Here is a 27,824-nt window from a genome sequence, read left to right on the forward strand (position 1 = left end):
GTGCGATCCTCACTCCCGTCCTCCGGTGCTCCTCTACCTCGGTCTCCGACGACTCCGGAGGGCGGACTTCACCCTTCCGATGACGCCGCTCACTCGACCTCGGTTCACCTCCTTCTCGACCCTTGGTATTCCTCTCGACCTCCGCCGGCGCCCTCTTACGACCTCAGGCGGCTCCGGGTACGACGTCTGCTACCTCAGTCAGCGCCGCTTCTCCACCTCGGGCTCCAGGTCTTCGGCTACTCGACGCCAGGCTCCAGGGAAACCAGTTCTCAGGTCAGAATCTTGCTGCTTTCTTGGTTCTAAGGCCTGTTCCTGCTGTCCAGGTCCTTAGGATGGTGTTCTTCTGTCTTCTTCCCACACAGGGCTGTAGGCTGGGATCCATCAGTAGGGACAAGTATCAAGGGTGGGTTTATGGACCCCACTCCAGGCACAAGTTTCCACCCCTGCTGCTTCACTCCTTCCTCCTTCACTGTTGTGCTCCTCTCTCTTCACCAGTCAGGTGCCAACTGCCAGCTCCAACTGCCAACTGCCTCTCTTATCCTCCCAACATTCTAAACGGTTTCCAACTGTCACACAGTTCTGGAATCTCCTGGAAGGTTCTGGAAGGTGCTGGTAGGTTCCAGTGGATGCTGGTGATGTCATGGGAGGCCACCATTTTGTGCTTCAGGCCCTCAGACAGAAGGTTCAGGGGTAGCTAAAATGGCTCCCTGAATCTGTAGCAACACGAAAAAGTCTGGTGGTTCCCAAAAAGGAAAAATTCAAACAGGGTTTGAGGCAAAAGTGGGACAAAATAAATAATGATGAGGAGGGACCACCCAAAGGGCTGTCAGGTCTAACACGCGTCCCCCCCAGCTGAAAGTGGGGAGAGCTACCCAACCCCTTGGGAGTTCTCATCACTAAGGCGGAAATACCTTGAGAGACCGTCTGCATTGGCGTGGTCCACTCCAGGCCGATGTTCCACCTGAAAGTCCATCCCCTGTAGGGAAATAGACCACCTCAACAACTTGGGATTCTCCCCCTTCATTTGCATCAGCCAACGAAGGGGTCGGTGGTCGGTCTGAACCAGGAAGTGCGAGCCAAACAGGTATGGCCGCAACTTCTTCAGAGCCCATACCACTGCAAAGGCTTCACGCTCTATTGCACTCCACTTCTGTTCCCTGGGAAGTAGTCTCCTGGATAGGAAGACCACGGGTTGATCCAGACCCTCTTCGTTGAGTTGCGATAACACTGCCCCAATGCCATGTTCTGATGCATCTGTCTGGACAATGAACTTCTTGGAAAAGTCTGGGGCCCTTAAGACCGGGGCCTCGCACATGGCTTTCTTCAATTTCTCAAAGGCTTGCTGACAAGCCTCCGTCCAGACTACCCGTCGAGGTTGTTTCTTGGACGTGAGCTCCGTGAGAGGGGCTACGATGGTACCGTACCCCTTCACGAAGCGGCGATAGTATCCCGTGAGGCCCAAAAATGCTCGGACCTCAGTCTGTGTCTTGGGGGGTTCCCAGGCCATGATGGCCTCGATCTTCGCCTGGAGGGGTTGCACCGCTCCCCTACCCACCAAGTGTCCAAGGTACACTACCGACCCCTGCCCGATCTGGCACTTGCTGGCCTTGATCGTCAATCCAGCTTGTCTCAGGGCCTGGAGAACAGCTTGCAGGTGACGCAAGTGATCCTCCCAGCTGTTACTGAAGACGGCTATGTCATCCAGATAAGCAGCAGAGAAACTCTCCATTCCGGTGAGGATCTGGTTTACCAGGCGCTGAAACGTGGCAGGTGCGTTCTTGAGCCCAAAGGGCATCACACAGAACTGGTAGTGGCCATTGGGCGTGGAGAAGGCTGACCTTTCCCTTGCTCCATCAGTCAACGAGATCTGCCAGTACCCTGAAGTAAGGTCAAAGGTACTTAGATATTGGGCAGCTCCCAGCCGGTCAATCAACTCATCCGCCCTTGGGATCGGATGTGCATCAGTCTTTGTCACTGAATTCAGTCCCCGGTAGTCCACACAGAACCTCAGTTCTGGTTGGGCACCCGGTGGTGCAGCTTTCGGTACTAACACCACCGGACTAGACCAGGGGCTGCTAGAAGGTTCAATCACTCCTAGCTCCAGCATCTTAGTGACTTCACTATGAATGCTGGCCTTCACCTTGTCTGACATCCGGTAGATCTTGGACTTCACAGGTGGGCTGTCTCCTGTGTCCACGTCATGGACGCACAGGTGAGTCCTACCCGGGACAAGGGAGAACAACGAGGAGTACTGCCCCAGGACCTGGCGACAGTCCTCCTGCTGTTCAGGAGTTAGAGATGGGGAGAGAATCACTCCCTCCACCGACCCATCCTTCTCTTGAGACGCAAACAGATCAGGGAGAGGCTCGCTTTCCACGTCCTCTCCTCCGTCAGTCACCATCATCAAGATGACTTCGGGCCTCTCGTGGTGGGGTTTGAGGCGGTTGGCATGCAGCACCCGCAGGGGCTGACGAGGGGTCTTCAGGTCCACCAAGTAGGTAGCCTTACCCTTCTTCTCCAACACCTCAAAGGGTCCTGACCAGCGATCCTGGAGGGCACTAAGCTCTCCTGGTTCGATCACCCACACCTTCTGGCCAGGCTCCAACTCCACCGGGTGAGCATTGTGGTCATACCACGCCTTCATCACTGCTTGGCTGGCTTCCAAGTTGTCAGAAGCTTGCTTCCACAACTTAGCCATTTGGCTCCGGAAGGCCAGCATGTAGCTCACCACATCCTGGGGAAGCTTTCTGGGAGTTCTTTCCCATCCGTCTCTCACCAGGTTGAGAGGTCCACGTACAGGGTGCCCATACAGAAGCTCGAAGGGGCTGAAGCCCACTCCCTTCTGTGGCACTTCCCTGTAGGAAAAAAGTAAACAGGGTAGGAGGACGTCCCATTTCCTCCGCAGGCTTTCAGGCAGACTTCTGATCATGCCTTTTAAGGTTTTGTTAAACCTTTCCACCAGACCATTGGTCTGGGGGTGGTAAGGAGTTGTGAACCGGTAGGTCACTCCACACTCCTTCCACATTGCCCGCATATATGCTGACATGAAGTTGGTCCCCCTGTCGGACACAACTTCCTTGGGAAAACCCACTCGGGTAAAGATTCCCATCAGGGCCCTAGCCACAACAGGTGCTGTTATGGTCCTCAGAGGTATTGCCTCTGGGTACCGTGTGGCATGATCCACCAGAACCAGGATAAACCTGTGACCAGCTGATGTTGGCGGATCTAATGGACCCACAATGTCGATGCCCACCCTTTCAAAGGGGGTGCTAACGACAGGAAGTGGTTCCAGGGGAGCTTTCAGCTTCACCCCTGTTTTCCCACTGGCTTGGCAAGACACACATGTCCGGCAGTAGGTATCGGACGACACTTTCATCTGAGGCCAATAAAAGTGTGGGACAAGACGGGCGAAGGTCTTGTCTTGCCCCAGGTGTCCTGCCAATGGTATCTCGTGAGCCAACTCCAAAAGGAAGGCTCGATAACGTTGAGGAACTACCAAGGCTCGTGACGATCCATGTAGGGGTGCCTTGGGTTCACTGTAGAGGAGGCCATCCTCCCAGTAAACACTGTAGTTCCCTTCAACGTTCCCTGCTGCCTGGGCTTCGGCCTGTCGCCTCAGCCCCTCAAGGGTAGGGCACTCCCTCTGGCCCTGGCAGAATTCCTCCCTGGACGGGCCTCCCTCCACGTGCCACTCGGCCGGGATGGGTAGGTCCTCCAGGTTGGTAACGTCCCCCTCCGTAGACTCCTGGTCCACCACCTCCGGTGGCCTATCCGTCCTACGGGGTGGAGACGCCGAGGCAGGCTCCTCCTGCCCTCGGTTCTTCCCTTGACTGGCAGCTGGCTGGGCCTTTGTTCCAGGCTCCAGCCGGAATGAACTCCCTCTTCGGGTAGTCACGGACCTTGTGCTAACACAGGCCCAGTCAGGTGTACCCAGCATCTCGGTGTGAGTCCGGTATTCCACCTCCTTCCAAGCGTTGTGCTCCATGTCATTGCCCAGCAGACAATCGACTGGCACGGCAGGGCTTACGGCAACTCGAAGTGAACCTGCAACCCCCCCCCATTCAAAGGGAACCTCAGCCACGGGATAGTGGCCGGTTCTGCCGTCAGCCATCGCGGCTGGGTGGAGTACATCGGGAATGACTTGCTCTGGAGACACCAGTTGGCTACGTACCATAGTCATACTGGCTCCTGTGTCTCTCAGAGCCTCCCCTCTTTGGCCATTGATGGTGATCCACTGCCCATACTTTGCGGTATTTGCGGGCACCTGGATCTTAGGAACCATCTCCCGTTCTCCCAGGGACACTAGAGTGACACCCGCCCACTCCCTTCCCTTAGTTAAGGGCATCTCCTCCCCGAGCACTACACTAGCTACTCCGGGGGGCTTTCCTCCAGTAGGAGGGGGTGAGCGTTTCTGACACTTCGGATCTCCTTTATAGTGTCCAACGCCACCGCACTCGTAGCAATGGACAACCCTTGGCTGCTGACTCTGGCCAGGATTAGGGTTTCTGGGTGGGTTAGCCTTAGAGGTGAATCCTGTTCCCTTCCCTTGGAAGTTATTTTGGGGGCCTTTGGAGAACTCCTTTTTCTTTTCCCCTCCCTCTTTCTTCTGGGGGGCGCCCTGTCCGGCCTTTTGAGTATCCCCTCCAGTCCCCCTTGTGGACACCCGGGTACTAGCCCAAATGTCCGCCTCCTCAGCAAGCTTCCGGGGACTGGTCAGCTTGCTATCCACCAGGTGTTGCCGCAGTTCAGGGAAACATTTCTCGAGTAGGTGTTCCTTCAACACTAGGTCAAACAGCTCCTCGTAGTTCCTTACTTCACTGCCCTGAATCCAACCTTCCAGTGCCTTCTTTGCATAGTCCAGGAAGTCCACCCAATTCTGTGTGCCCAGTTTGTGACTACCCCTGAACTTCTGTCTGTACTTTTCCGGAGTAAGTCCAAACTTCCTGATGAGCGCCAGTTTCATGGTGGGGTAGTGGGTTTGCTCATCCTCTTCGAGGGCCAATAAAGCATCCCTACCAGCTGGAGGCATGTATTTATACAGTCCCCCTCCCCAATACTTCGCTGGAACCCCATGGGCCCTCAATGAGACCTCATAGGCTGCTAGCCACTTGGCGATGTCGTCACCTGCCCCATAGCTCGCTACAATGTCCTTTGGCAGGTAAGGTTTGGATTCCCTGGTGGACTCTTGGTTTTGGCTGCCACCATTGGGAACAGGTTGTGCCCCGATTCGCAAAATCTGAAGATCTATTTCTTTCAGGCGCAATTCATGGGCCATCCTCTGCTCCTCCTTTTCCTTCTCCAGCTTTGCTAAGTCCCATGTGAGCTGTCTTTTCTCCCTCCGGTCTGCTAACTCCACTTCAGACAAGCCCCCGCTAGAGGCACGGCTGCCCCCCCTAGAAAGCGTCCTGGGCCCTGCGGACAGGTCCCCCACCTCAGGTTGGTACATCTCAGCCCCCTCGGGGTCAGGCTCTCCATCCCTGTCTTCTTCCTCAGCCTTGCTTTCCCTGCGTGCCTCCCCCCAAGCCCTTAAGCTGGTTTGAAGTGCACCCTTCTTTGCTCCTGGGGGACAGTACACCCCCTCTCGCTGGCAAAACTCCCTGAGTTGGGCCACAGTGTACGTGTCTAGATTTTCAAGAACAAACTCCATCTTGCCCACTCAGGTTAGAGGTCAGGTTTTGTGCAGTAACAATGCAGGGGGGTACCTTTAGTAATACCTCCTCCCACCACCAGAGTAAATTTGGAAAAAACAAAAACCCACAATTAGGAAGGCCGCTGTGAGAAAACTCCCGGTGTAGGCCTATGGACTACCCACAGTTATTGTTGAGTATATGTAGGCACAGCTCTATCCCACCACTGAACACCAATTTATGTTGGAAACAGCCCCACTCCCACTCCGCAGGGTGGTGGTGGACCTTCCCAACACAAAGGGGTAGCTTGGCTCGAGTGGTCAGGAAACAGGCGCAGTGCTAAGCATACAATATACCCATACAATAACCATGCGTGCATCCGTTCCAAAAACGACTCTACACCGTCAAAATTATGAAAATATTCTTCTTTATCTTTTTCTCTTAGTTGCTGATTGGGAAAATAAATAACAATCACAATATACAAATTCTTAAATAGAGCAGGTCAAATAAACATTTGCTGTTTGCTGAAATAAATAGGGGTGATCATAAATAACAGGGCATAAATACAAGTGCAATATATACAGACAATTAAATACTTTGAGGTAATAAATACTGTACCAATAAATACTGTACCAATAAATACTGTACACCAACAAGTCCTGTGGACCTATAAATACAGTGCAGCATTAAATAGATAAGAACTTAATAAATACAGTTTCCTCAATAAATAATTAGAAGTATACAGTAGCACTCATGAATCAGATGACACTTCAATACTTAAGGGCTGATTTGGCCCAGGCACAGCTTGTAGGGTGTGGAAGGCTTGGGGGGTCCTACTCCCTGGCTGAGGCAAAGGCTGAGGCCTAAACTGAGGTAGATCAAAGGGGGGAATTCCAATGCCCTGGCTTTCCTCTCCACACAACCTCTCTAGGTTAGTCCCAGTTCACCCCAGGCACAGTCAGGTGGGTTTCAGCACCTCCCTAGCCCCTTAGAGTAGTCTCTCAGGTCTCCACAGGGCCTTAGGCGCCCTCTACTCCACTTACTGCCCTTTTCTGATGTTCCGACGCCGCTGGAGTCGTGTCGACGCCGTGAGGCGGTTCCGGTTCGGTCTCGGCGGCCTCGGCACAGTGTCAGTTCTTTGTCGACGCCGGTAGGCGGTTCCGGTCCGATGTCGGTGGCCTCGGTTCGATCTCGACCTCCGATTCGATGGTGTCGGGCAGTCTCTTCACGATGTCGACTTCGGGCGGCTCCGGTCCGATGGCGCTCTCGGCTCCGATGACGTCGGCCGGCCTGGCCTCGATGTCGACTTCCGGCGACTCCGGGGTGCGATCCTCACCCCCGACCTCCGGTGCTCCTCCTCACAGGTTCCGGGCGACTCCGGAGTGCGATCCTCACTCCCGTCCTCCGGTGCTCCTCTACCTCGGTCTCCGACGACTCCGGAGGGCGGACTTCCCCCTTCCGATGACGCCGCTCACTCGACCTCGGTTCACCTCCTTCTCGACCCTTGGTATTCCTCTCGACCTCCGCCGGCGCCCTCTTACGACCTCAGGCGGCTCCGGGTACGACGTCTGCTACCTCAGTCAGCGCCGCTTCTCCACCTCGGGCTCCAGGTCTTCGGCTACTCGACGCCAGGCTCCAGGGAAACCAGTTCTCAGGTCAGAATCTTGCTGCTTTCTTGGTTCTAAGGCCTGTTCCTGCTGTCCAGGTCCTTAGGATGGTGTTCTTCTGTCTTCTTCCCACACAGGGCTATAGGCTGGGATCCATCAGTAGGGACAAGTATCAAGGGTGGGTTTATGGACCCCACTCCAGGCACAAGTTTCCACCCCTGCTGCTTCACTCCTTCCTCCTTCACTGTTGTGCTCCTCTCTCTTCACCAGTCAGGTGCCAACTGCCAGCTCCAACTGCCAACTGCCTCTCTTATCCTCCCAACATTCTAAACGGTTTCCAACTGTCACACAGTTCTGGAATCTCCTGGAAGGTTCTGGAAGGTGCTGGTAGGTTCCAGTGGATGCTGGTGATGTCATGGGAGGCCACCATTTTGTGCTTCAGGCCCTCAGACAGAAGGTTCAGGGGTAGCTAAAATGGCTCCCTGAATCTGTAGCAACACGAAAAAGTCTGGTGGTTCCCAAAAAGGAAAAATTCAAACAGGGTTTGAGGCAAAAGTGGGACAAAATAAATAATGATGAGGAGGGACCACCCAAAGGGCTGTCAGGTCTAACACATACACTCACTCTTTCACATTCATTGACTGTCTCATACAAGTGCTGGTGTACGTGGGGCTCTGTTTTTATCTCCTGGCGTACAGGTACTCAGTAGACCCCTCAGGGCTCTGGGCCCTGGGCCCTGGTGCAAATCCACCTGCTGCACAATTGTTAGCTATGCCCCTCACTCATTGCCTGCTCCCCCTCTTACTCTCTCATTCTAACACACTCATTCACCTTCACTCACTCCTCACACTCACTAATCTTACTCACTCTCATATTCTTACTATCACTGATTCTCACTCACTTTCTCACTCATTGACACTAACAAACACACTGACATAAACTCACTTTCAATCTCTTTCATCCAATCTCAATCTGAAAGACACTATGTCTCTCACACACACACTTACAAACATGAAGTCACTCACTCACTAATCCACCAAAAACACTGGATTATTTTTTTACTTACTGACAATACCACCATGACAGAGCAGGAATCTGGTGCTGCACATCAGAACCTGCAAACCATGATTCTTAACAAGGAGTCAGACAGAACAACAGGGCCAGGATCAAACAATGGATGGCTCCCCTTAACCCCTTCCCCTGCTTCCTGAACTGGAAGCACTGCTGTACCAGAAGTTGGGACAGTGCTTGGAATCCCCCCTGCTGGTCTGTTTCAATGCTCATTTGCCTTAGGGATGCATGAGGAGTGCCCTAACAGACCCATTTTAGTAGACATACTATGTTGCCTGAGGCATGCACTGAATATTATGATTATGGATTCTATGGCAGGACCCGGAGGCAAGGATTAGGCTTTTCCTGCTTCGCTTTTTATTCCAACAGCCTTTCAAAAATATATATATTTTTTTAATAACAAATTACATTTCCCATGGTACACTGGGAAAAAATAATCCAAAACAGTCCACCCAATCAGAATGCCACAGTGTGTATAACGGTCCCTGCAGACGCTTTATCTTCCTCTTTCTTCGATGCTCCAGCAGCATACAGATAAGTCTCTTTCACTTCTGTCTCTTTTTTGTGGTTTATATTGAAGCAATGTAGATTTGGTGCTTTACTAATTAAGATTCATGTGACATAGCGGCTCCGCCGCGCTCTCAATTGTTTTTTGTTTGTGGATATTTCTTTTATTCAGCATTTTTAGGAAAACCTTACGGCCACAAGAGCATCTTCGCTCTTACGCCGTTGCAGCGTCATCTCAGGCTTGCATGCACGGTGCGGTCAGCCGACCACCAGGGGGCCTGAGCATCTAATGAAAGCCCAGCCGTGGTGACAGACTTGTTAGACCCAGATGATCTACTGCACCCGTGCTCCACGGAGTGGTATCCAGTGCCTAAGGTAGCAGCCTATATGGCTAGCAGGCTTAGAAAGCCCCTGGACAAGGAGGTGAGAAACTGTATAAAAGCAGAGTGCCCAAGGCCATCTTTGGAGTGGAAGGTGGCCCTGACCCCCGAGATAGATGCAAAGATGGCCACCTTCATCGGCAAATTTGTCCGCGATCCCAAGAAAGGTATTGACAGGTCCTGGTGATCATACCAGGACAAACTTCTAGACTTTGCGATACCCTTGGCAAAAACATGGACATGGTGGAGGACGCGAAGGCCTCTGACTCATTAATCGCCCCAAGGCCTTAGGCTCAAAGTTAAAAAACATTCAGTGTGACGCGAGCTGCACAATTTCTACTGTACTGCGCAAGTCATTGTTAATCAAAATCGAGCCCAAGCTAGGGAACCTCTCCACCTCTGAGGCAGGTACAGTCGCCCAGGGCAACCTTTTTGGGACGTGAATACAAATTCATTATTACGTTTGATTCATTGGACAAGGCCCAGACCTCTATAAAGTGAAGTTTTACACTTTGTGTTTCTGCCCACACCTGCAGAGGAGGAGATTCCCTTCGAGGCCAATACCAGGACTCCAGCAAGTTTGGGAATTTCTACCTGACTAGGACCTATGCTCGCCACAGAGGAGCCTGAGGCGGCCCTAGTGGCCATAACAACTACAGCAATAATCAAGGTGAGAAAGCAAAGTATGGAGGGCCTCTGGCTTGGGGGTCGTTTGGCGGCATTTTTGCCAAACTAGGAGTCTCTTTCTACAGATGCCTGGGTCCTTCAAATTGTCAGGGCCTTTGTATAGAATTCTAGGGGAACCCTACCCAACTCCACAGCCCCAGACCTCTGTAGGATGCTATTGTCACCACGACGAGGCATCCCAATGGGTTCCTCAGCAACCTCTTCTTGGTGGAGAAGAGGGACGGTGGTCACTGCCTGGTGATCAGCCTAAAGGAGTTCAATGGGTGACTGCTCAACCGCTATTTAAAAATGGAGGGCATTCACCTCCTCAGAGATCCCCTATGGCAGTCGGACTAGATGGTCCGTCGGGACCTAAAGGATGCCTATTTGGCCATACCGATCTTTGCGCCTCACTTGCGCTTCTTGAAATTCCAATGGAAATCTCGGGTGTTTGAGCTCACCTCCATGCCTTTCGGACTCTTGTCTGCCCCTTCGTGCTTCACTAACTTGATTAGGCCAGTAGTCAAATTTCTGCGGGTACGAGGTGTGCGCCTGATTGTCTACCTCGATGATATTCTCCTCATGAACCAGTGCCCTCGGGCTCTTTCTATTCAAGTGCAAAAGGCCATAGATCTACTAGAGTCAGTGGGCTTCGTGATCAACATGGAGAATTCAACTCTGGTTCTGTTCTAATCCCTCCAGTTCCTAGGGCTCCTCGTCTATTCTGTAGAGGTGACCCTCAGTATTCCAACTCAGAAGTTGTCCAGGATCAGACAAAAGCTCCAAAGGGCACTCTTGCCAAATCTCAAATTTCCTTGAGGCAACTGGCACACTTAGTGGGACTCCTCTCATATTCAATCCAGGCGATCTTTCCAAGACCCCTTAACTACTGGGCGTTGCAGCGCTTGAAAATAATGCATCTCCAGAAGGGGCTTTCAAATTCCCAGTTGGTTCTGCTCTTTACGGAGGCAATGAGGAGATGAAATGGTGGATCGCTCATATGGAGGCACGGAATGTCAGGGCGATATTCGGCTCTCAATACGATTTGCTGATCGTGTCCAATGCCAATGGCACGGGGTGGGGCGCTCGCTGTGGCGACTTCTCCTCTGGAGGAAAATGATCTTCGGCAGAGCAGGCCCTTTATGTTAACTGCCTGAAGTTGATGGCAGGCTCTTTTGCCCTCCGGGTGCTGGATAAAGGAAAAAGTTCAATGTTCAGTCCTCTTGAAGATGGACAACATGGCAGGAGTCTGTTACGTCAATCACCTTGTTGGACCTTGCTCAGACTCTATGGGAGTATTGTCTAACCAATTGCATCTCCCTGGAGGCAGAACATCTCCCAGGCCTAGCAACCCAGATAGCGGATTGCCACTCTTGTCACTAGAGGGATGTCAGCCTGTGGAAACTGCACCCCAGTCTTTCATTAACTTTAAGAACGTTGGGGCCCGTCCTCCATGGACCTCTTTGTGTCCCACCTAGACTTACAAGTGGGGAGGTATTGCAGCTGAAGATCGGATACTCAGGCAGTGGCTATGGACGCCTTCCTTCAGGACTGGAGTATGGAACCGGCCTATGCGTTCCCACCGTTTGCGATGATAATGCGACTGTCGGCTCAAGTGCACAGGGGGAGAGCGGATTTGGCCGTGATCACCCTAATCTGGAGGTCGCAATCCTGATTTTCAGTGATGATGGAACTTTCCTGGGATTTTTCAATTCCTCTACCCCTCGGTCCAGGTTCCTTGAGGGACCCTCAGGACAACCATTACCCCTTGGTGTTGGCATGTTCCCTTCGGCTCATGGCATGGAGGATTACAGAGAACAATGGAAAATCCTGGGAATTTCAGCAGAGGCTGCCTCGCTGCTCGCCAGGGCCTGGGCGGATAGCACCACCAAACGGTATCGATCAGCCTGGTCGTGGTGGGTGTGCTGGTGTGACCAACACCAAGTGGATCCTATGAGAGCAGAGATTGTCCAAATCCTGAATTTTTGGGCGAACATGGCTTGGCTCATAGATCCATAAACACTTTCAGATCAGCCATCTTGGGGGGACATCTAACTGTGGAAGGATATTCGGTGGGAGAGCATCCTTTGGTGTGTAAATTCCTAAGGGGTATCAGATTATCTCTTCCCCTTGAACCCAGGTACTCTATTTTATGAGATGTGAATAAGGTTCTTAATCTCTTTACTTTCTGGCCATCCAATAGGTATCTGCCTAGAAAGCAGTTATCAGCGTAGCTGATAATGTTGCAATGCCGCATTTCCTGTTGCAGGGTCTTGGACGTTCATGCCTTGGACATTACAGGTAGGATCTTCACTCCAGAAGGGGTGACCTTCCATATTGCTCGTAGAACAAAATGTAATTCCAGGTTGGTGTCTTATACAGAATTTCATGGTCTTCCGAAAGTATGTGTAGTCTGTGCCCTTAAGATGTACGAGACATTCAAAGAGGAGTCCCATCCCCATGGGAAAAGACAATTGCTGATTGCTTTGACTAAACCTCACGGAGCGGTTTCCTCCCCTACGATTGCCAGATGGATAAGAAGGGTAATGCATGAAGCAGGTATCAATACGACCTTTTTTTTACATGCATTCAGTCAGAGGTGCCATGGCATCCAAGGCTTTCACACTAGGAGGAAGACTGGAGGATAGCCTCAATTGGTCATCTGACTCCACTTTTAATACAATCTATTTCAAACCAATATCATCCCAGGCAAATGCAAATTGTGAACCAGCTTTAAACAAGCCTAATGCTCGCCTCCAGGTCCTGCCATAGAATGGAAAAATTCCTAGCTATCTAAAATAAAGTTTCAATTCTATTAAGGACAAAGAGGCGAGGATTAGCCGACCCAATGCGGCAACATACTGGCACTCACCCAGATAGAGGGTTGTGGACTCCTGGTTGTCACGGGGCAATGATAGATACGTACAAACTAGGGATTGTTCAGAAGTTGAATTGTTTAATGTTTACCTTGAGATTATCAGATGGTTATCTTGTAATGATTAATGTGTTCTATAACTGGTTTGATCAGATGAAACGGAATAGCTTACACTTTTATACCCCTTTCCAGGATCGAAAACCAATAAACAGGAGTAGTCTACATGCAGTGATGCTGTGTTTGCAGGAAAAAAGAGGAAGATAGAGCGCCTTCAGGGACTGTTATATACATTGTGGCACTCTGATTGGATGGACTGTTTGGGTTTATTTTTTCCCAATGTACCATGTGAAATGTAGTTTGCTATTTAAAAAAATTGTTTTTGAAAGGCTGCTGGAATAAAAAGCGAAGAAGGAAAGCCTTATCCTTGCCTCCGTGTCTTTAATAGAATTGAAACTTTCCGTTACGATAGCTAGGACATTTTTCATTGTGCCTATGTGAATGGACTTATATAAAGGTGCCACTCCCACAAGCACATTCCAGACATCTACAGAGTGTCATGTCCTTAAACAGCACTCAGGAGATGGATTGTGCCTCAGTACTCTCGGCCCCTCCTTCTCCTCCGGTCATCAGGAGCCTGGAGAAGCCGAGAGCACTGACCTGTGCACTGGCAGCGTTCATGAAAGCACAAAAGTTGTTTTTCATGAACACTGCTGAATTAAATTATCAGTTGTGTGCTGAGAGACTGAGGGCATTATGTGGTGGGTCACAGGTAGCAGGGCTGTGCCCTCATGCCCCTGCTGAGTAGCCGTTACTGATGAATGTGCTTGTGGACAGTGCCGTCAGCAGCATCCTCTGGACTGAAGGAAAAGGACCACATTCCGGGCCATATTTACTATTTCTTGCACAACATAGTACACACTGAAATTTGCTATGCTGTATTACACAAGGGGGAAAACACAGTGTAGAGACACATCTACAAAGATTAGCCTGCTACTGTCACCCCATTTACTGGTGCTCTAATTAGACTGCCTTGCATGACACACAACCTCGGCCCACTGTACATAGACGAGTGTGCGCTGTATAGCATAGGATTTTTACTGGAAGCATGCTCTTCTACACAAATTCCTGTGCAAAGACACATTTCAGAAGGATCTCGCCCATTGGACGTGTGATTTGCACTTCAGCACACATGCAATGCATGAGGGTTTTTGAGAAATAATACAATTCTGCTTGTTAACACATGCTTCAAGAAGGTGCTAATTGTTTTAAGGAGAGCTTGCTCTAGCAACCTTAGTATATTTGGCTTTGCATCACAACCTATAAACGTATACACTGATGTACACAAGTAGCTCCCCCTTGATGCAAAGTGATGCAAAGCAATATATACTAAGAGAAAAGGCCAACTTTTGCAGTGCAAACTATCTTTCTAGGTGGAAAGTAAATACCAATATATTAATGCGTGTCACTTTGCAACAGTGCGAAGCCTCAGTAAATCTGGGTTAGCATAGTAAAACGTATGTGGGGCGTCTCTAAAAGGGCAACAGTCAAAGAAACTTAACTAGGAATTCTTTCCAAGAGATATGACTTACGTGATTAGGGACATGGCTTAATCCAGGTGAACTAAACGTCTCTGACCTGTATTTGGGTACTATTCTGTGACTTTTCTATACATCCATCCAGACATACCACACAATGATGAACATATACAAGCATAAGCATAAAATAAGCCACACCTATTGTCTTTGCAATGGTTCCAAGCGGTATCATAAAACTGAGTAACAACAATGATTTTGCTGTGAACAATTAGAAATGAAACAGTTAATTCTGGAAACATGAGACTGTGAATTACATGTTAGTAAGGTCTGTGGAAGGAGGAATGGTCTTCGGAGTGTCTCATTCACTCCCATTTTCCCCTTCACTGCACTTTCCTCTGCAGTCTATCCCTTTGTTAGACACTTATACTCTATATCTCCTCTCATCTTTCTTAAATTCTTCATCTCTGTATCTCAGACGTCATCTCCTTCCACTCCATCAGTGTATTTTGACTCTGTTTTGACTCTGGATTTCGGTTCTTCTTCATATACTGCCTCTCTCCTTCACCATGCCCTTTTTGAACATATGTGATGGCTCTGTGCACTACTCAGAGAGGCCAAAGTTTGGATGAGCATGTAGTGTGAACCTCTTTCTGACCCACTTTCAGGCACGGGGAGAAACGTGCACTGAATTCAGCATCAACTCTAGAGGTCTCAATTGTGCCTTGTGATAACATCTACATGTGACATAACACAGTTCACAGTATGCACTATATAAACGTCCTAGGTTGCTATACAAACCTACAGAGACATAACATCTGGAAAAAGGAAATACTTTAAGTAAGACTCATGTAAAACATGTGAAATGTAAACATGGATCGCGCTTGAAAATGTAAATTTAAGGATTTTTACACTCGTTTAGAAATAAATCACTGTTTTTGCCTGTAAATTTAAGGCCATAGCTATAGTGCCCAGTAGGGACCTGTTTCAAAGTCAGTTTCTAATCACTGCTGGATCTAAGTCCCAGCAGGAGTCACCCAACATAAAGCTCTGGCTGCATTTATCCAGACGAAGCTACAGCGGTGATATGGGCCCAGTGAAGAAATGACCCAACTTTCTCATAAGTATTGTGGACAGTGACAGAAAGAACAGTGGATGGATAGGACTTCATACACATGATCAGGTATTGAGAGAAAAGGTGGGGCTGAATTTGCAGTCAGGTGACGTCCCACTTCCTGCTGAATGGTGGCATTCATTTACCATCTTCAGCAGGCATTCAACAGGATTACGTTAAAAAAATACCTGATCTCAGGCTCATCCTTGTAGATTTATGTGACAACCAAGAATGGCATGATAAAAATAAACAACCCCCATAATTAACAAACTCAAACTACCTTAAAATAAATCATAATAAAAAATGGCATAGTTTCGCAAATATGGCATCAACCTTAACCCTAGCGTTAATCCTAATTGTAACCGTAATGCAAACAACATCTCTTTATTTAAACCTATCCCTTACCCATTGCCCTCTACTCACTATTACTTAACAATGTTAACCCGCACTGTCACTCTTACTCTAAATCTCTCCTTAATGTTAACCCTTACCCCAACAACTGATCCTTACTTTTTCCCTCAACTCATCTACACCTATTGAGAAAGGGTATTGTTATTTGAAATGGATGGTAGTCCTCTTCAAGTAATAATAGAACTATTCCTTAACCCCTTCGATGCTATGCCTATTCCCTCCCCTGTGCTAAGCCTTTTTTTGGCTATTTGGGGTAGTTTGCGCTTAGGCCCCTGTAACTTGTTGGCCACATAAGGTATCCACGCCAAATTTGCATCCTTTTTTTCAGCATCATGGGGATTCTAAAGGAACCCAGGGTTTGTGAATTCCCCTGGAGGGGACCCAGAAATTAGCCAAAATACAGGTAAGTTTTGTTTTTTTGGGGGAAATGGGAAAAAAGGGCTACAGATGAAAGCGTCTGTTTTTTTCCCTGCAAATGGTATCAACAAAGAGGTTGTGGTGTTGAAATCACCATTTTCCTAGCTTTCAGGGACAAGGAGACTTTTGTCTGAAAACCAAAATGTTTTACACAGTTTTGGCATTTTTCTGGGACATAGCCTATTTTTGCTATTTTTAGTGCTTTCAACCTCCTTCCAGTTAATTGTAGAAATGTGTATGAAAGCAATAATGGATCCTGCAAAGCTATACATTTTAGAAAAGTAGACAACATTCTGAATTCAGAAAGGGGTCATTTGTGTAGATCTTTCAAGGTATCTTCATAGAAATTAACAGTTAAATATAGGAAAAATTGAAAATGAGTTGAAAAAAACAAGCCATTTGTGCCAACGTTTTTAACTGTAACTCCTTCTAATTGTGACAGATGTTTGAAAGCAATATACGGTTACATCTGCTAGACCTTTCTGGTTGTGGGGATATATAGGACTTGTAGGTTCACCAAGAACCCGACGAACACAGAGCCAATAACTGAGCAGTGTCTTGCAATGGTTTTTCATTATGTTCCGGGTATATAGCAATTAATTTGGGAAAATATATACATGGAAAAATTGGTATGAAAGACACCTATGTATTTCTGAAATTGGAACAAAATATAGAGTTTAGAAACAGTAGATATTTGCACATTTCCAAAATTGTGAGTACCCATACTAGCATGAGACTTATAGGTCATTTTTCAAAATGACTTCTTTTTTACACATTGTCTTTCATTTGGAAGGCAGAAATGTATCGAAAGTAAATAGGTAACAACAGTTGCTCTACAATTCTGTGTTCCCCTAAGTCGCATGATAAAAATGGTACCAAACTTGTGTGGGTAGGCCTAGTGCCTGCGACAGAAAACGGTCCAAAACGCAATGTGGACACACTTTATTTTTACAGCTGTAGGTTTTGAAAACTAGCTCTGCCTGCACCTAGGGAAACCTAGCAAATCTATACATTTTTGAAAAGTAGACACCTAGGGGAATCGATGATGGGGTGACTTGTGTGGCTATCGCCAGGTTCTGTGACCCACAATCCCTTGCAAACCTCAAAAATTGTCAAGAAAACACATTTTCCTCACATTTCTTTGGTGGAAAGTTCTAGAATCTGAGCGAATCCACAAACTTTCACGCACCCCGTATTACCCAAAGTCTTCCGAGAAAAATGGTACCTCAATTGTGGGGGTAGGCCTAGTGCCAGCGAAAGGAACGTCCCAAAAAGCAACGTGGTCACACCACATTTTCACTGTGAAAACTGACCCTTTTTTTTGCAAAGTGCCTAGCTGTAGATTTTGAACCCTAGCTCTGCCGGCACCGAGGTAAACCTAGCAAACCTATACATTTTTTTAAATTAGACACCGAGGGGAATCCAGGATGGGGTGACTTGACTGGCTCTCACCATGTTCTGTTACCCAGATTCACTTGTAAACCTCAAAATTTGACCAAAAAAAACACATTTTCCTCACATTTCTGTGGTGGAAAGTTCTGGAATCTGCATGGATCCACAAAATTCCACCCACCCCGCATTCCCCAAAGTCTTCAGAGAAAAATGGTACCTCACTTGTGGGGGTAGGCCTAGTGCCAGCGAAAGGATTTGGCCCAAAACGGAATATGGACACACCACATTTTCACAGTGAAAACTGACCCTTTTTTTGCAAAGTGCCTAGCTGTAGATTTTAAAACCTAGGTCTGCCGGCACCTAGGGAAACCTAGCAAGCCTATACATTTTTTTAAAATAGATACCTGAGGGATTCCACAGAGGTATGGCTTGCGTGGATCCCCTAACGTTGTCTTACCCAGAATCTTCTGCAAACCTCATATGTAGCTGAAAACAATCACTTTTTCCACACATTTTTGTGTGGGAAAGTTGTGGCATCACCGGGCTGACACAAATTTCCTACCACCCAGCGTTACCCGATGTCTCCCGATAAAAATGGTGCCTCACTCATGTGGGAGGCCCAAGTACCAGCGACAGGCAAGGGCCCAAAATGTATTGAGGCAACATCAAAATTGCCAATCACAAAACGACCTGGTTTTACAAGGGAAGTCACCTGGGTTTTTGGCCCCGTGGTCGGCGGCCAGCTAGGGAATCCTACCAAACCCACACATTTCTGGAAAATAGACACCAGGAGAATTCAAGGGAGGTATGGCTTGCGAGGATCCCCCAAGGTTTTCTTACAAAGAATCCTCTGCAAACCTCAAATTTAGCTGAAAAAATCAGTTTTTCCCCACTTTTTTTGTGTGGGAAGGTTGTGGCATCACCGGGCTGACACAAATTTCCTACCACCCAGCCTTCCCCCAGGTCTCCCGATAAACATGGTGCCTCACTCATGTGGGAGGCCCAAATACCCGCAACAGGCAAGGGTCCAAAACGTATTGAGGCAACATCAAAATTGCCTATCAAAAAAACGACCTGGTTTTGCAAGGGGGGTCACCTGGGTTTTTGGCCCGTGCTCGGTGGCCAGCTAGGGAAACCTACACATTTCTGAAAACTAGACACCCAGGAGATTATAAGGAGGTATGGCTTGTGTGGATCCCCCAACTTTTTCTTACCCAGAATCCCCTGCAAACCTCAAATTTAGCTGAAAAAATAACTTTTTCCACACATTTTTGTGTGGGAAAGTTGTTGCATCACTGGGCTGAAACACATTTCCTACCACCCAGCGTTCCCCCAGGTCTCCCGATAAACATGGTGCCTCACTCATGTGGGAGGCCCAAATACCCGCAACAGGCAAGGGTCCAAAACGTATTGAGGCGACATCAAAATTGCCTATCAAAAAAACGACCTGGTTTCGCAAGGGGGGTCACCTGGGTTTTTGGCCCGTGCTCGGTGGACAGCTAGGGAAACCTATCAAAACCACACATTTCTGAAAACTAGACACCCGGGGGATCATAGGGAGGTATAGCTTGCGTGGATCACCCAACTTTTTCTTACCCAGAATCCTCTGCAAACCTCAAATTTAGCTGAAAGAATCACTTTTTCCACACATTTTTGTGTGGGAAAGTTGTGGCATCGCCAGACTGACACAAATTTCATACCACCCAGCGTTCCCCCGATAAAAATGGTGCCTCACTCGTGTGGGAGGCCCAAGTGCCCGCAACAGGCAAGGGCCCAAAACGTATTGAGGCGACATCAAAATTGCCCATCAAAAAAACGACATGGTTTTGCAAGGGGGGTCACCTGGGTTTTTGGCCCGTGCTCGGTGGCCAGCTAGGGAAACCTACCAAACCCACACATTTCTGAAAACTAGACACCCGGGGGATTATAGGGAGGTATAGCTTACGTGGATCCCCCAACTTTTTCCTACCCAGAATCCTCTGCAAACCTCAAATTTTGCTGAAAGAATAACTTTTTCCACACATTTTTGTGTGGGAAAGTTGTGGCATCACCGGGCTGACACAAATTTCATACCACCCAGCGTTCCCCCAGGTCTCCTGATAAAAATGGTGCCTCACTCATGTGGGAGAACCAAGTACCCTCAACAGGCAAGGGCAGCCGCGGCCCGTGGAGGGAGTTCCGTGGGGCGGTAAGGCGGGGCGGGGGAGGGGTTCTAAAAACCGGAATATGGATAATTGCAGGTAAGTAAACAATGAAATAAATAAAACGAATTTCAGCGCGCGCTACGAAATTCGTTTTATTTATTTAATTGTTTACTTACCTGTAATTATCCATATTCCGGTTGTTAGAACCCCCCACCCTGCCCCTCCCCCGCCCCGCCTTACCGCCCCACGGAACTCCCTCCACGGGCCGCGGCTGGGCAAGGGACAAAAACGTATTGAGGCGACATCAAAATTGCCTATCAAAAAACTGACCTGCTTTTGCAAGGGTGGTCACCTGGGTGTTTGGCCCTGGGCTCGGTGGCCAGCTGGGGAAACCTACAAAACCCACACATTTCTGAAAACTACACATCCTGGGGATTCCAGGGGGGTATGGCTTGAGTGGATCCCCAAAGTTTTTTTACCCAGAATCCCCTGAAAACCTCAAATTTAGCTGAAAAAAAGCCCTTTTTCCACACATTTTTGTGTGGGAAAGTTGTGGCATCACTGGGCTGACACAAATTTCCTACCACCCAGCATTCCCCCAGGACTCCCGATAAAAATGGTGCCTCACTCGTGTGGGAGTCCCAAGTACCCACGACAGGCAAGGGTCCAAAACGTATTGAGGCAACATCAAAATTGCCTATCACAAAACGACCTGGTTTTGCAAGGGGGTTCACCTGGGTTTTTGGCCCCGTGCTCGGCGGCCAGCTAGGGTAATCTACCAAACCCACACATTTATGAAAACTAGACTCCCGGGAGATTATAGGGAGGTATGGCTTGTGTGGATACCCCAACTTTGTCTTACCCAGAATCCCCTGCAAACCTCAAATTTAGCTGCAAAAAATTACTTTTTCCACACATTTTTGTGTGGGAAAGTTGTGGCATCACTGGGTTGATGCAAATTTCCTACTACCCAGCGTTCCCACAGGTCTCCTGATAAAAATGGTGCCTCACTCGTGTGGGAGGCCCAAGTACCCGCGACAGGCAAGGGCCCAAAACGTATTGAGGTGACATCAAAATTGCCGCGAGTGAGTTACAATTTTTATCGGGAGACCTAGGGGAATGCTGTGTAGAAGGAAATTTGTGGATCCACGCAGATTCCAGAACTTTCCCACAAAAGAACTGTGAGGAAAATGTGTTTTTTTTACAAAGTTTGAGGTTTGCAAGGGATTCTGGGTAACAGAACCTGGTGAGAGGCACACAAGTCACCCCATCCTGGATTCCCCATGGTGTCTAGTTTTCAAACATGTACAGGTTTGCTAGGTTTCCCTATGTGCCGGCTGCGCGAGGGCCCAAAATCCACAGGAAGGCACATTGCTAAAAATATGTCTGTGCCTTGTAGGCTTTCTGCCGCCCTGGAGGGGAATCACAGGGGGAGTTTTCCCCCATATGGCCCCAAGGGGGGCAGAAAGACTGTGGCTATTTCTTTTAGGGTGGGAACATTGGTATGCCCATACTGGGCAGCCCCCACCTCCATGCATAAAAAAAGCCAGGGTAATCACTGACACCTAGTCGGCTTTCTGCCCCCCCGTGGGGCAGATCAGGGGCCACTGCCTCCATCTGCCCCACCCGGGGGGGCAGAAAGACTGGAATTTCTCTGGGAGAGTGGGGGTTTTGTCATGCCCATTTTGGGTAGCCCTCACCCCTACATGAACACAAAAAAAAACCCCTAGTTTCTAGTGGGCTTTCTGCCCCGGGGGGGGGCAGATTGGGGGCTACTGCAGAAAGACTTACATTGCTCTGGGTGGGCATTGCCATGCCCTTTTTGGGCAGCACCCACCCCAACGTCAATAAAAAAGAAAATCCCTGGTTTCTAGTGGGCTTTCTGCCCCCAGGGGGGCATTTTGGGGTCTACTGCCCCCATATGACCCCGGGGGGCAGAAAGACTGCTGCCAACAAACAAATATGGGGGGAGCAAAGGCCCTTGCCCAAGGGGCCGCTCGCCCTCCCTGGTGCTAGTGGGTGGATCTGTGCTTGGGGATCGCCCTCCTGGGGTGATCCACAAGCAGGGATCTACTAGGGAAAGGTTCTCCCCTTTCCAACGATACCTCTCCCATCTTTTACGGTGCTCGTGCCCCACAAGCACCGAAACTGAGAAACTGAAACTAAGATTCAGTTTCGTTTTCATTGCAATGACGATCGCGCACCTTTGCAATGAAGATCATGAAAGGCCGGGGGAGGGTGGGGAAGCTCCTCCCCACCTCCCCAGGCAAAAAAAATGGGAAATCCATCTGCTGTCTGCAGTAGAGGGATTTCCTGAGCATATGCTCATGACGGAATGGTTCCGTCATCAGCACACTAGAACTTGTGCTTATGACGGAACCATTCAGTCATGAGCATAGAAGGGGTTAATAGGTCTAGTTCGGTCTCAATAATTTAAACCCGAGCTCAACCCTTGGTCGCTGTAACACAGAGCAGGCAAGCTTAACTCTTAAAATCTGTAATACATTTATCAGTACCAAAAAACTTAAAAAGTAGAAAACACAATGAAATAAAAATCCCACTCTCATTTCTAGAAATAGAGAAAATTGTACTGAGCAAATTGACACCAAATTAAAACATATCAGATGTAGTGGACCACAGATATGATTTTGTGTACCTGGTTGCACTAGACCAGGGCAAAGTCAATAGTTAAGGCCAACTGCAATGGAGTGCAGGTTAGATACAAGGACCAGATTCGGTCCAGTGGAAGGTTTTTGACTTAGGTATTTTTCTGAAGAAATATCTAGCTGACAGTGGTCACAGGGGGCTATCTTCAGAACCCACTTTGAGGAGGGCAGTCTTAGTTGCTTGCCCCAACCTTTTTTTGGACATTGACCAGTAGTGCCAGTGATGGAAGTGGGTGATGCCAGTGGGTGAAGTGGGTGGTGGACTCCCAAGAAAACTTTTCTCCTGCACTTATAGATTTTACAAATGATGTATTGGCTTTGTCTACCCCTAAGTAACTTTCTTTCAAATGGGTATAAAGCCAAATATACATGACAGCAATACATCCATGTTTGATTTTCGAGTTGTTGCCAAGAGTACAAATGAGAACAATCACAACCAACAAAGTTGGACCACACATTGTCAAAAAATGCATTTATAACCAACCAAGGGCCCTCTTTACTAGAAGCATTTTACAAGGCACATCTCTCACATGGTCACTTGGTACCTAGTGCTCATCATTCCAGTGGATGCTTGAATCTAATAAACAATTTTCAAAAGCTGGGGATGTGAGTAACTCACAACAAACGTTGGTATTCTTAGTAGTATCATTGGAAGAGATCCACAGCTACGCAAAGGACCTTGAGGTACTTGACCTAAATAAGAGATTTTTTAACCTTTGACGCACCACCACAGTCCTGCTCCACCCTTGTAATGCCAACTTAAAGTCCACCCCTCATCAATCAGCCCCGAACAACATGTTTCATCCCTCCCTTGGTACACGGCATCCCTTATCCTTGTCCCACTTCCTGTCTCCTACACCAGGCTGAGAACCTCCCACTGTTGCTTGTTGTCAGCTGCACAGGCATCATGTCCTTGCTCAATCTCTGGCAACCTGATAATCCCCTTGCCTGTATGTCTCAGCCCCATACTGTCTCTCATCCTTGTCCTTCAATGTGCGTCTTCCTGTGCCCTCCACCCCAGTTCATGTTTCTCTTTAGAACCTCATCTTTACTGCATCTTTCAGGTTTCCTGCCCATCCCCTAAACCCGTTCTAACTTCAACTTCATCTCCCAATATTCCTGTACACTATTTTGCTTCTCTTTACCCTGGATCGTCCAATATAAATGTACATATATGTATAGAGACCATGAAATCGGCTCAGTTCAACTGCACCCATCACCACCCCCTCCCATCACACACGAGGCAATATACACAGGAGCCAAAGGAAATATGAGCTCCTTAGGTTCATTTAAACCCAAGTCTACCTTCAATAATAAAGGGAAAAACAGGGATATGTACATGACAACATCAAATGTGCGCTCATTTTAGTGTTTCTATTTTTGTCATCTGTCTTCTTGCTGGGTTTGTTTGAAAGTTTCCAAGCAATAGAAGCTAACTTAACAATGGAACTCATAATTGTGTTGTGTCTTTCATCCACAGGAAATAAACAAAAACCCAGGAATAAGAACATATGAAAAAAGAAAAAACAGGCAACTCCAATCACAACAAAATGAAAATGAGGAAACATAGAAAGGGAAAGAATATACATCTCAAATGGTTTATTCACATTTGCATTTCCGGCTTGGAGATTCATTAGCAAGGCAAGTTTCGCTACAGTCAAACATGGTTGACCATAGTTTGACAACTGTTTTTAGAATAGTAGTAATTTCCTATGTATATTGGCCGTTCTACATTTAGTGACACTTACCTGTAAGGAAGCTCTAAGGAGGTCCAGCCAAAGAACCAGCAAGTGAATGTCACCACTGGAAGTTCATTCTCTAGCACAGCCTACACTGAGGAATATATAAGAGGTGGCACTTGCCGGGAACTCAAGAAGGGGAATGGGATACTTAAAGCTACATTACAAAATACATGACCATACAATTTACATGCAAACGCATACATGCATTTTTTTCTATTCTAAGAGATAGGTTTTTATGCATTTTAATATGGTTGGTGGTCACAGAAGAGCAAGTTAAATTCGTGGGTCCCTTGACTTAAAGTTGACTTACTCTAGAACGTGAATGCCTTCATCATCTGATGGGGTCATCTCATCTTCTGATTGGTCACTCAAGAGGTCACATGGTAGAACAGTGGTACTGTCTGCTATTTCCAGAACAGGTGCAATGCTCGGCCTTCGGCTACCTGAGCCATTCTCCGCTGGCAAAGTAAGTTTGCTGCTGCTTACGGGTCGGCACTCTGTGTTCTGCAAATCCATTGCCACAGTGCCTGGGGAGGAATGGAGACAGAGAGATAGAGCAAGATGGATATCTCAGTCAAGGATTCATGCCCAATTCACTTCACAAGCAATTCTTAAATTAACAGGTTATCATTGTCCATCCTCTTCTTAGTTTCCCTAGAATACGGAGTAATGCAATTTTCCCAACACTGTATTCGCCATTGGGTCCATCATTGGGGACGTTTTCTGATAGACCCTACACCATTCCTAGCAGCATTTGTTTGGTCCTGGCCATGCATGCCAACTACGGTTCACAAATGTCCCCCACACTGCAGCAGGAGAAAACCCGGTCTGGGGTCCGCCATTGGAACTGCAATAAGTGGCAATGGAGGCACCATGCTGCCATGGCATGGCGGGCTCGACAGATTCCCTCGCAGAGGATCTTGCTACATAGAGGGACACTTCAGGGGAAAGATGATCACCAACATAGAAGGTACATTTTAATCGTTTGGACTGGCCACACAAGCCATACTAGGCAAAATGACCCCTTTAGTAGGCTGTGATGTGAGGCTTATCTTGTCAATGCTGACACATAATTTCTTTATTTTGAGGTGCTTTTCCAATCAATCATGGACTTATGTGGTCCATATTAATATAAATCTGTTATACAACTAGGATAAGCTACCCCCAACCTGTCCTAACTCCCTACTGGCGGACGGTACTAGACAACCTGAATAGGGCACTGGTTGGCAGATCCGGCTACAAATACAACAAGTACTGTTGGGTCTGATCCCTGCCCCTGCCAAGAATAAACAAAGTAGGAGGCTTGTCCTACTGGGCTTGGTAAACAAAAAGAAAAAAAGTTTCCCCCAACTTTAAATAATGAGCATACTGGAAGTGACCAATGAGATCCATGACCATATGCAATCAAGATGCGGCAGGCCGAAGGACTTTATGAGTTCATGGAACTCCAAACTGACTTGCAATACCTTCAATATGTATGACTGTGGGGTCCTTTAAGACTTATAATACATGAATACTAATCCACTCAATCCTTAGGTAAAGAGGAGCATCAAAAGCAAACCATATAGTAGTTCTTGGTGCACAGCAGTGTAAAAATGTGCATATTGTGAAAACTGTTTGCTATAACAAACATCAGCTATATTAAAATGTATCATGGCCAGGTGTCCATACGTTCTGCGGCACTTTCCGCTGGTGTAAAAAATAAGAAGTTTAAGAATTTTCCTAAATAAAATTTCAAAATTCTAAATGCAACTATAAATTGCACTTGTTTCGACAGATTTGTTGAAAAAGAATAGGATGTTATGTATGAGCCCGACATATATTGTGTAAAGGGCATATATGTTTGGCTGGGGGAGAGGGTCAGATTACCTATTCTAACTCCAGACCAATATACAAGTGAGGAATGTGCATGCATTCGGCGGTCATATTTAATATTTTAACTTTAATCCCACAAACGGTGAGGAAAGCGTATACATTTTTAGGGTGCTGCGTCAGGTTTAATCTCATAATTCCAAACACAAATATTTGTGGAAATTTGAATATTTATTGTGGAAAAATTTCTATAGCTAACAAAAATCCTATAAAACGTATTTATAATTGGTATACACTTCTAATATTACTGAATATTAATTTAGATAAAAATGGTAAATTATTATTTTACTGTATTAAATTTTACCTTTTCTAAAAATCATTATTCGGTTACATATGCATATAAGTTTTTATAGAAACCAACAAAAAATACAAACAAAGTACTTCTGTATCCCAATTTATTAAGATGAAACAAAGAGGACCTCAAAGAGGCACAAATAGCAGTCACTCTCCAAGAAGTTGCTTAACATACTTTTTTATCATAGGCTTTTTCAAATTATTTTAGCTAATGCTTTCAGCTCTTCAAGTGCTTTAGTTTTCACCTTGAGAGTTCCGGGTTTTGCGACTGCATCAGGTTGAAGGGTAAGACAGAGTGGGAGCATGCTTTTCAAGCTAATCATTTGCATATTTCCTGTGATTTTGCTGACTTTTTGTACCTCGGGCCGTATTTGATAATTTTTTAATAGTAAATAATTAGGCTGAGCAAGCTTGTGGTTATACGGCCGGGTTGCGACTGACTCCCTCAGCCACGCCCACACTTATTTATTGGCCCTGCGCACGTGGCACAGGGTTGAACCAACATTCCCACGTAAGTGGGCCGCGATGTTGCGGCAAGGTGGTGCACTACATACCACCCCAACTTTGATAAAGCGCAACATATATTCAAACTTTGAAACATTATACTAAACTAAATTTCCTTTACCAATCCCAGGGTCTAAGTTTGTGCCCGTAGACCTCTTATCCTGACCGTGGGCCCGGTCATCAGATTAGGAAGTTCCTTAAGCAAGTCCAGGGTGCCAGACTGGCTTGCAAATAATACCATTGATGGTCCCCTCGACTCAGAGGCATAGGGGTGGATGATGCAGACGCCAGCCCACTGTTCTGGAGATCTTCAAATGTGCTGGTGTTCAGCCATGTCTCCACAGGGTTATGAGGGACCTCTTGCAGGCTTGAAGCTCCAGTTGATGATGGGGCCCCATTGTCACTCTCAACTTGAGGGTCAGCATCTGCCATGAACTCGGATGCCTCACTAGGCCCCCTTTGGACTTTCTTAAAGAATGATATGTTTCGAGTGAGTTCCTTATTTCCTTTTTGGGCCATTACTGGGGTGCCCTGGCACCTCACCACTAACAAGAGATGGCTTTCAAAAGGTAAACGCTTCCCGGGTACCTGTTCTTGACAAACACTGAGTCACCAGGACCACTGTTGGAGCACTGGGCGTGGCGCTTGTCACTAGCGTGTTGGTTGGTGGCCACTCTCTTGTTGAAAGACTCTGCCCTATTGATGGGCTCAGGGGCCCATGTTGGATGATGTGGGATGGTGTCGGTGACCACACAGCCCGTGCTGGTATGCCCTGGTGCTTGTCAAGTGGTGAAATGAAGTGTCTGTCGATATTCACGGAGAAAGCTGTACATTCCTTGTTCCATTGATTGCTGATCGGAATGAGCTATGCGTATTACCTTGTTCAGCGCCTACATAAACCTCTCGAACTCTCCATGAGCTTTTTGCCAGTGCAGTGTTATTTCGCTATGCTTTGTGCTCCAGGATTTGAGATAATCTGCAAATTCTTGGCTTTTGAAAAGTG

At 47.5% G+C, this 27,824-nt stretch overlaps 1 protein-coding gene across 4 annotated transcripts in view; it reads right to left on the minus strand.

Moving 5' to 3' along the window:
* KCNT1 (potassium sodium-activated channel subfamily T member 1) overlaps positions 1-27,824 on the minus strand; it is a 1,722,207-nt gene that overhangs the window by 114,934 nt on the left and 1,579,449 nt on the right. For all 4 annotated transcript variants that reach the window (XM_085613491.1, XM_085613497.1, XM_085613504.1 and 1 more), the window contains exon 19: positions 24,462-24,678. In XM_085613491.1, coding sequence (XP_085469617.1) covers positions 24,462-24,678 — 217 coding nt within the window. The remainder of the gene's footprint in view (positions 1-24,461; positions 24,679-27,824) is intronic.

The sequence above is a fragment of the Triturus cristatus genome, chromosome 1_2 (assembly GCF_964204655.1).
Source record: "Triturus cristatus chromosome 1_2, aTriCri1.1, whole genome shotgun sequence".
Taxonomy (NCBI): Eukaryota; Metazoa; Chordata; class Amphibia; order Caudata; family Salamandridae; genus Triturus; species Triturus cristatus.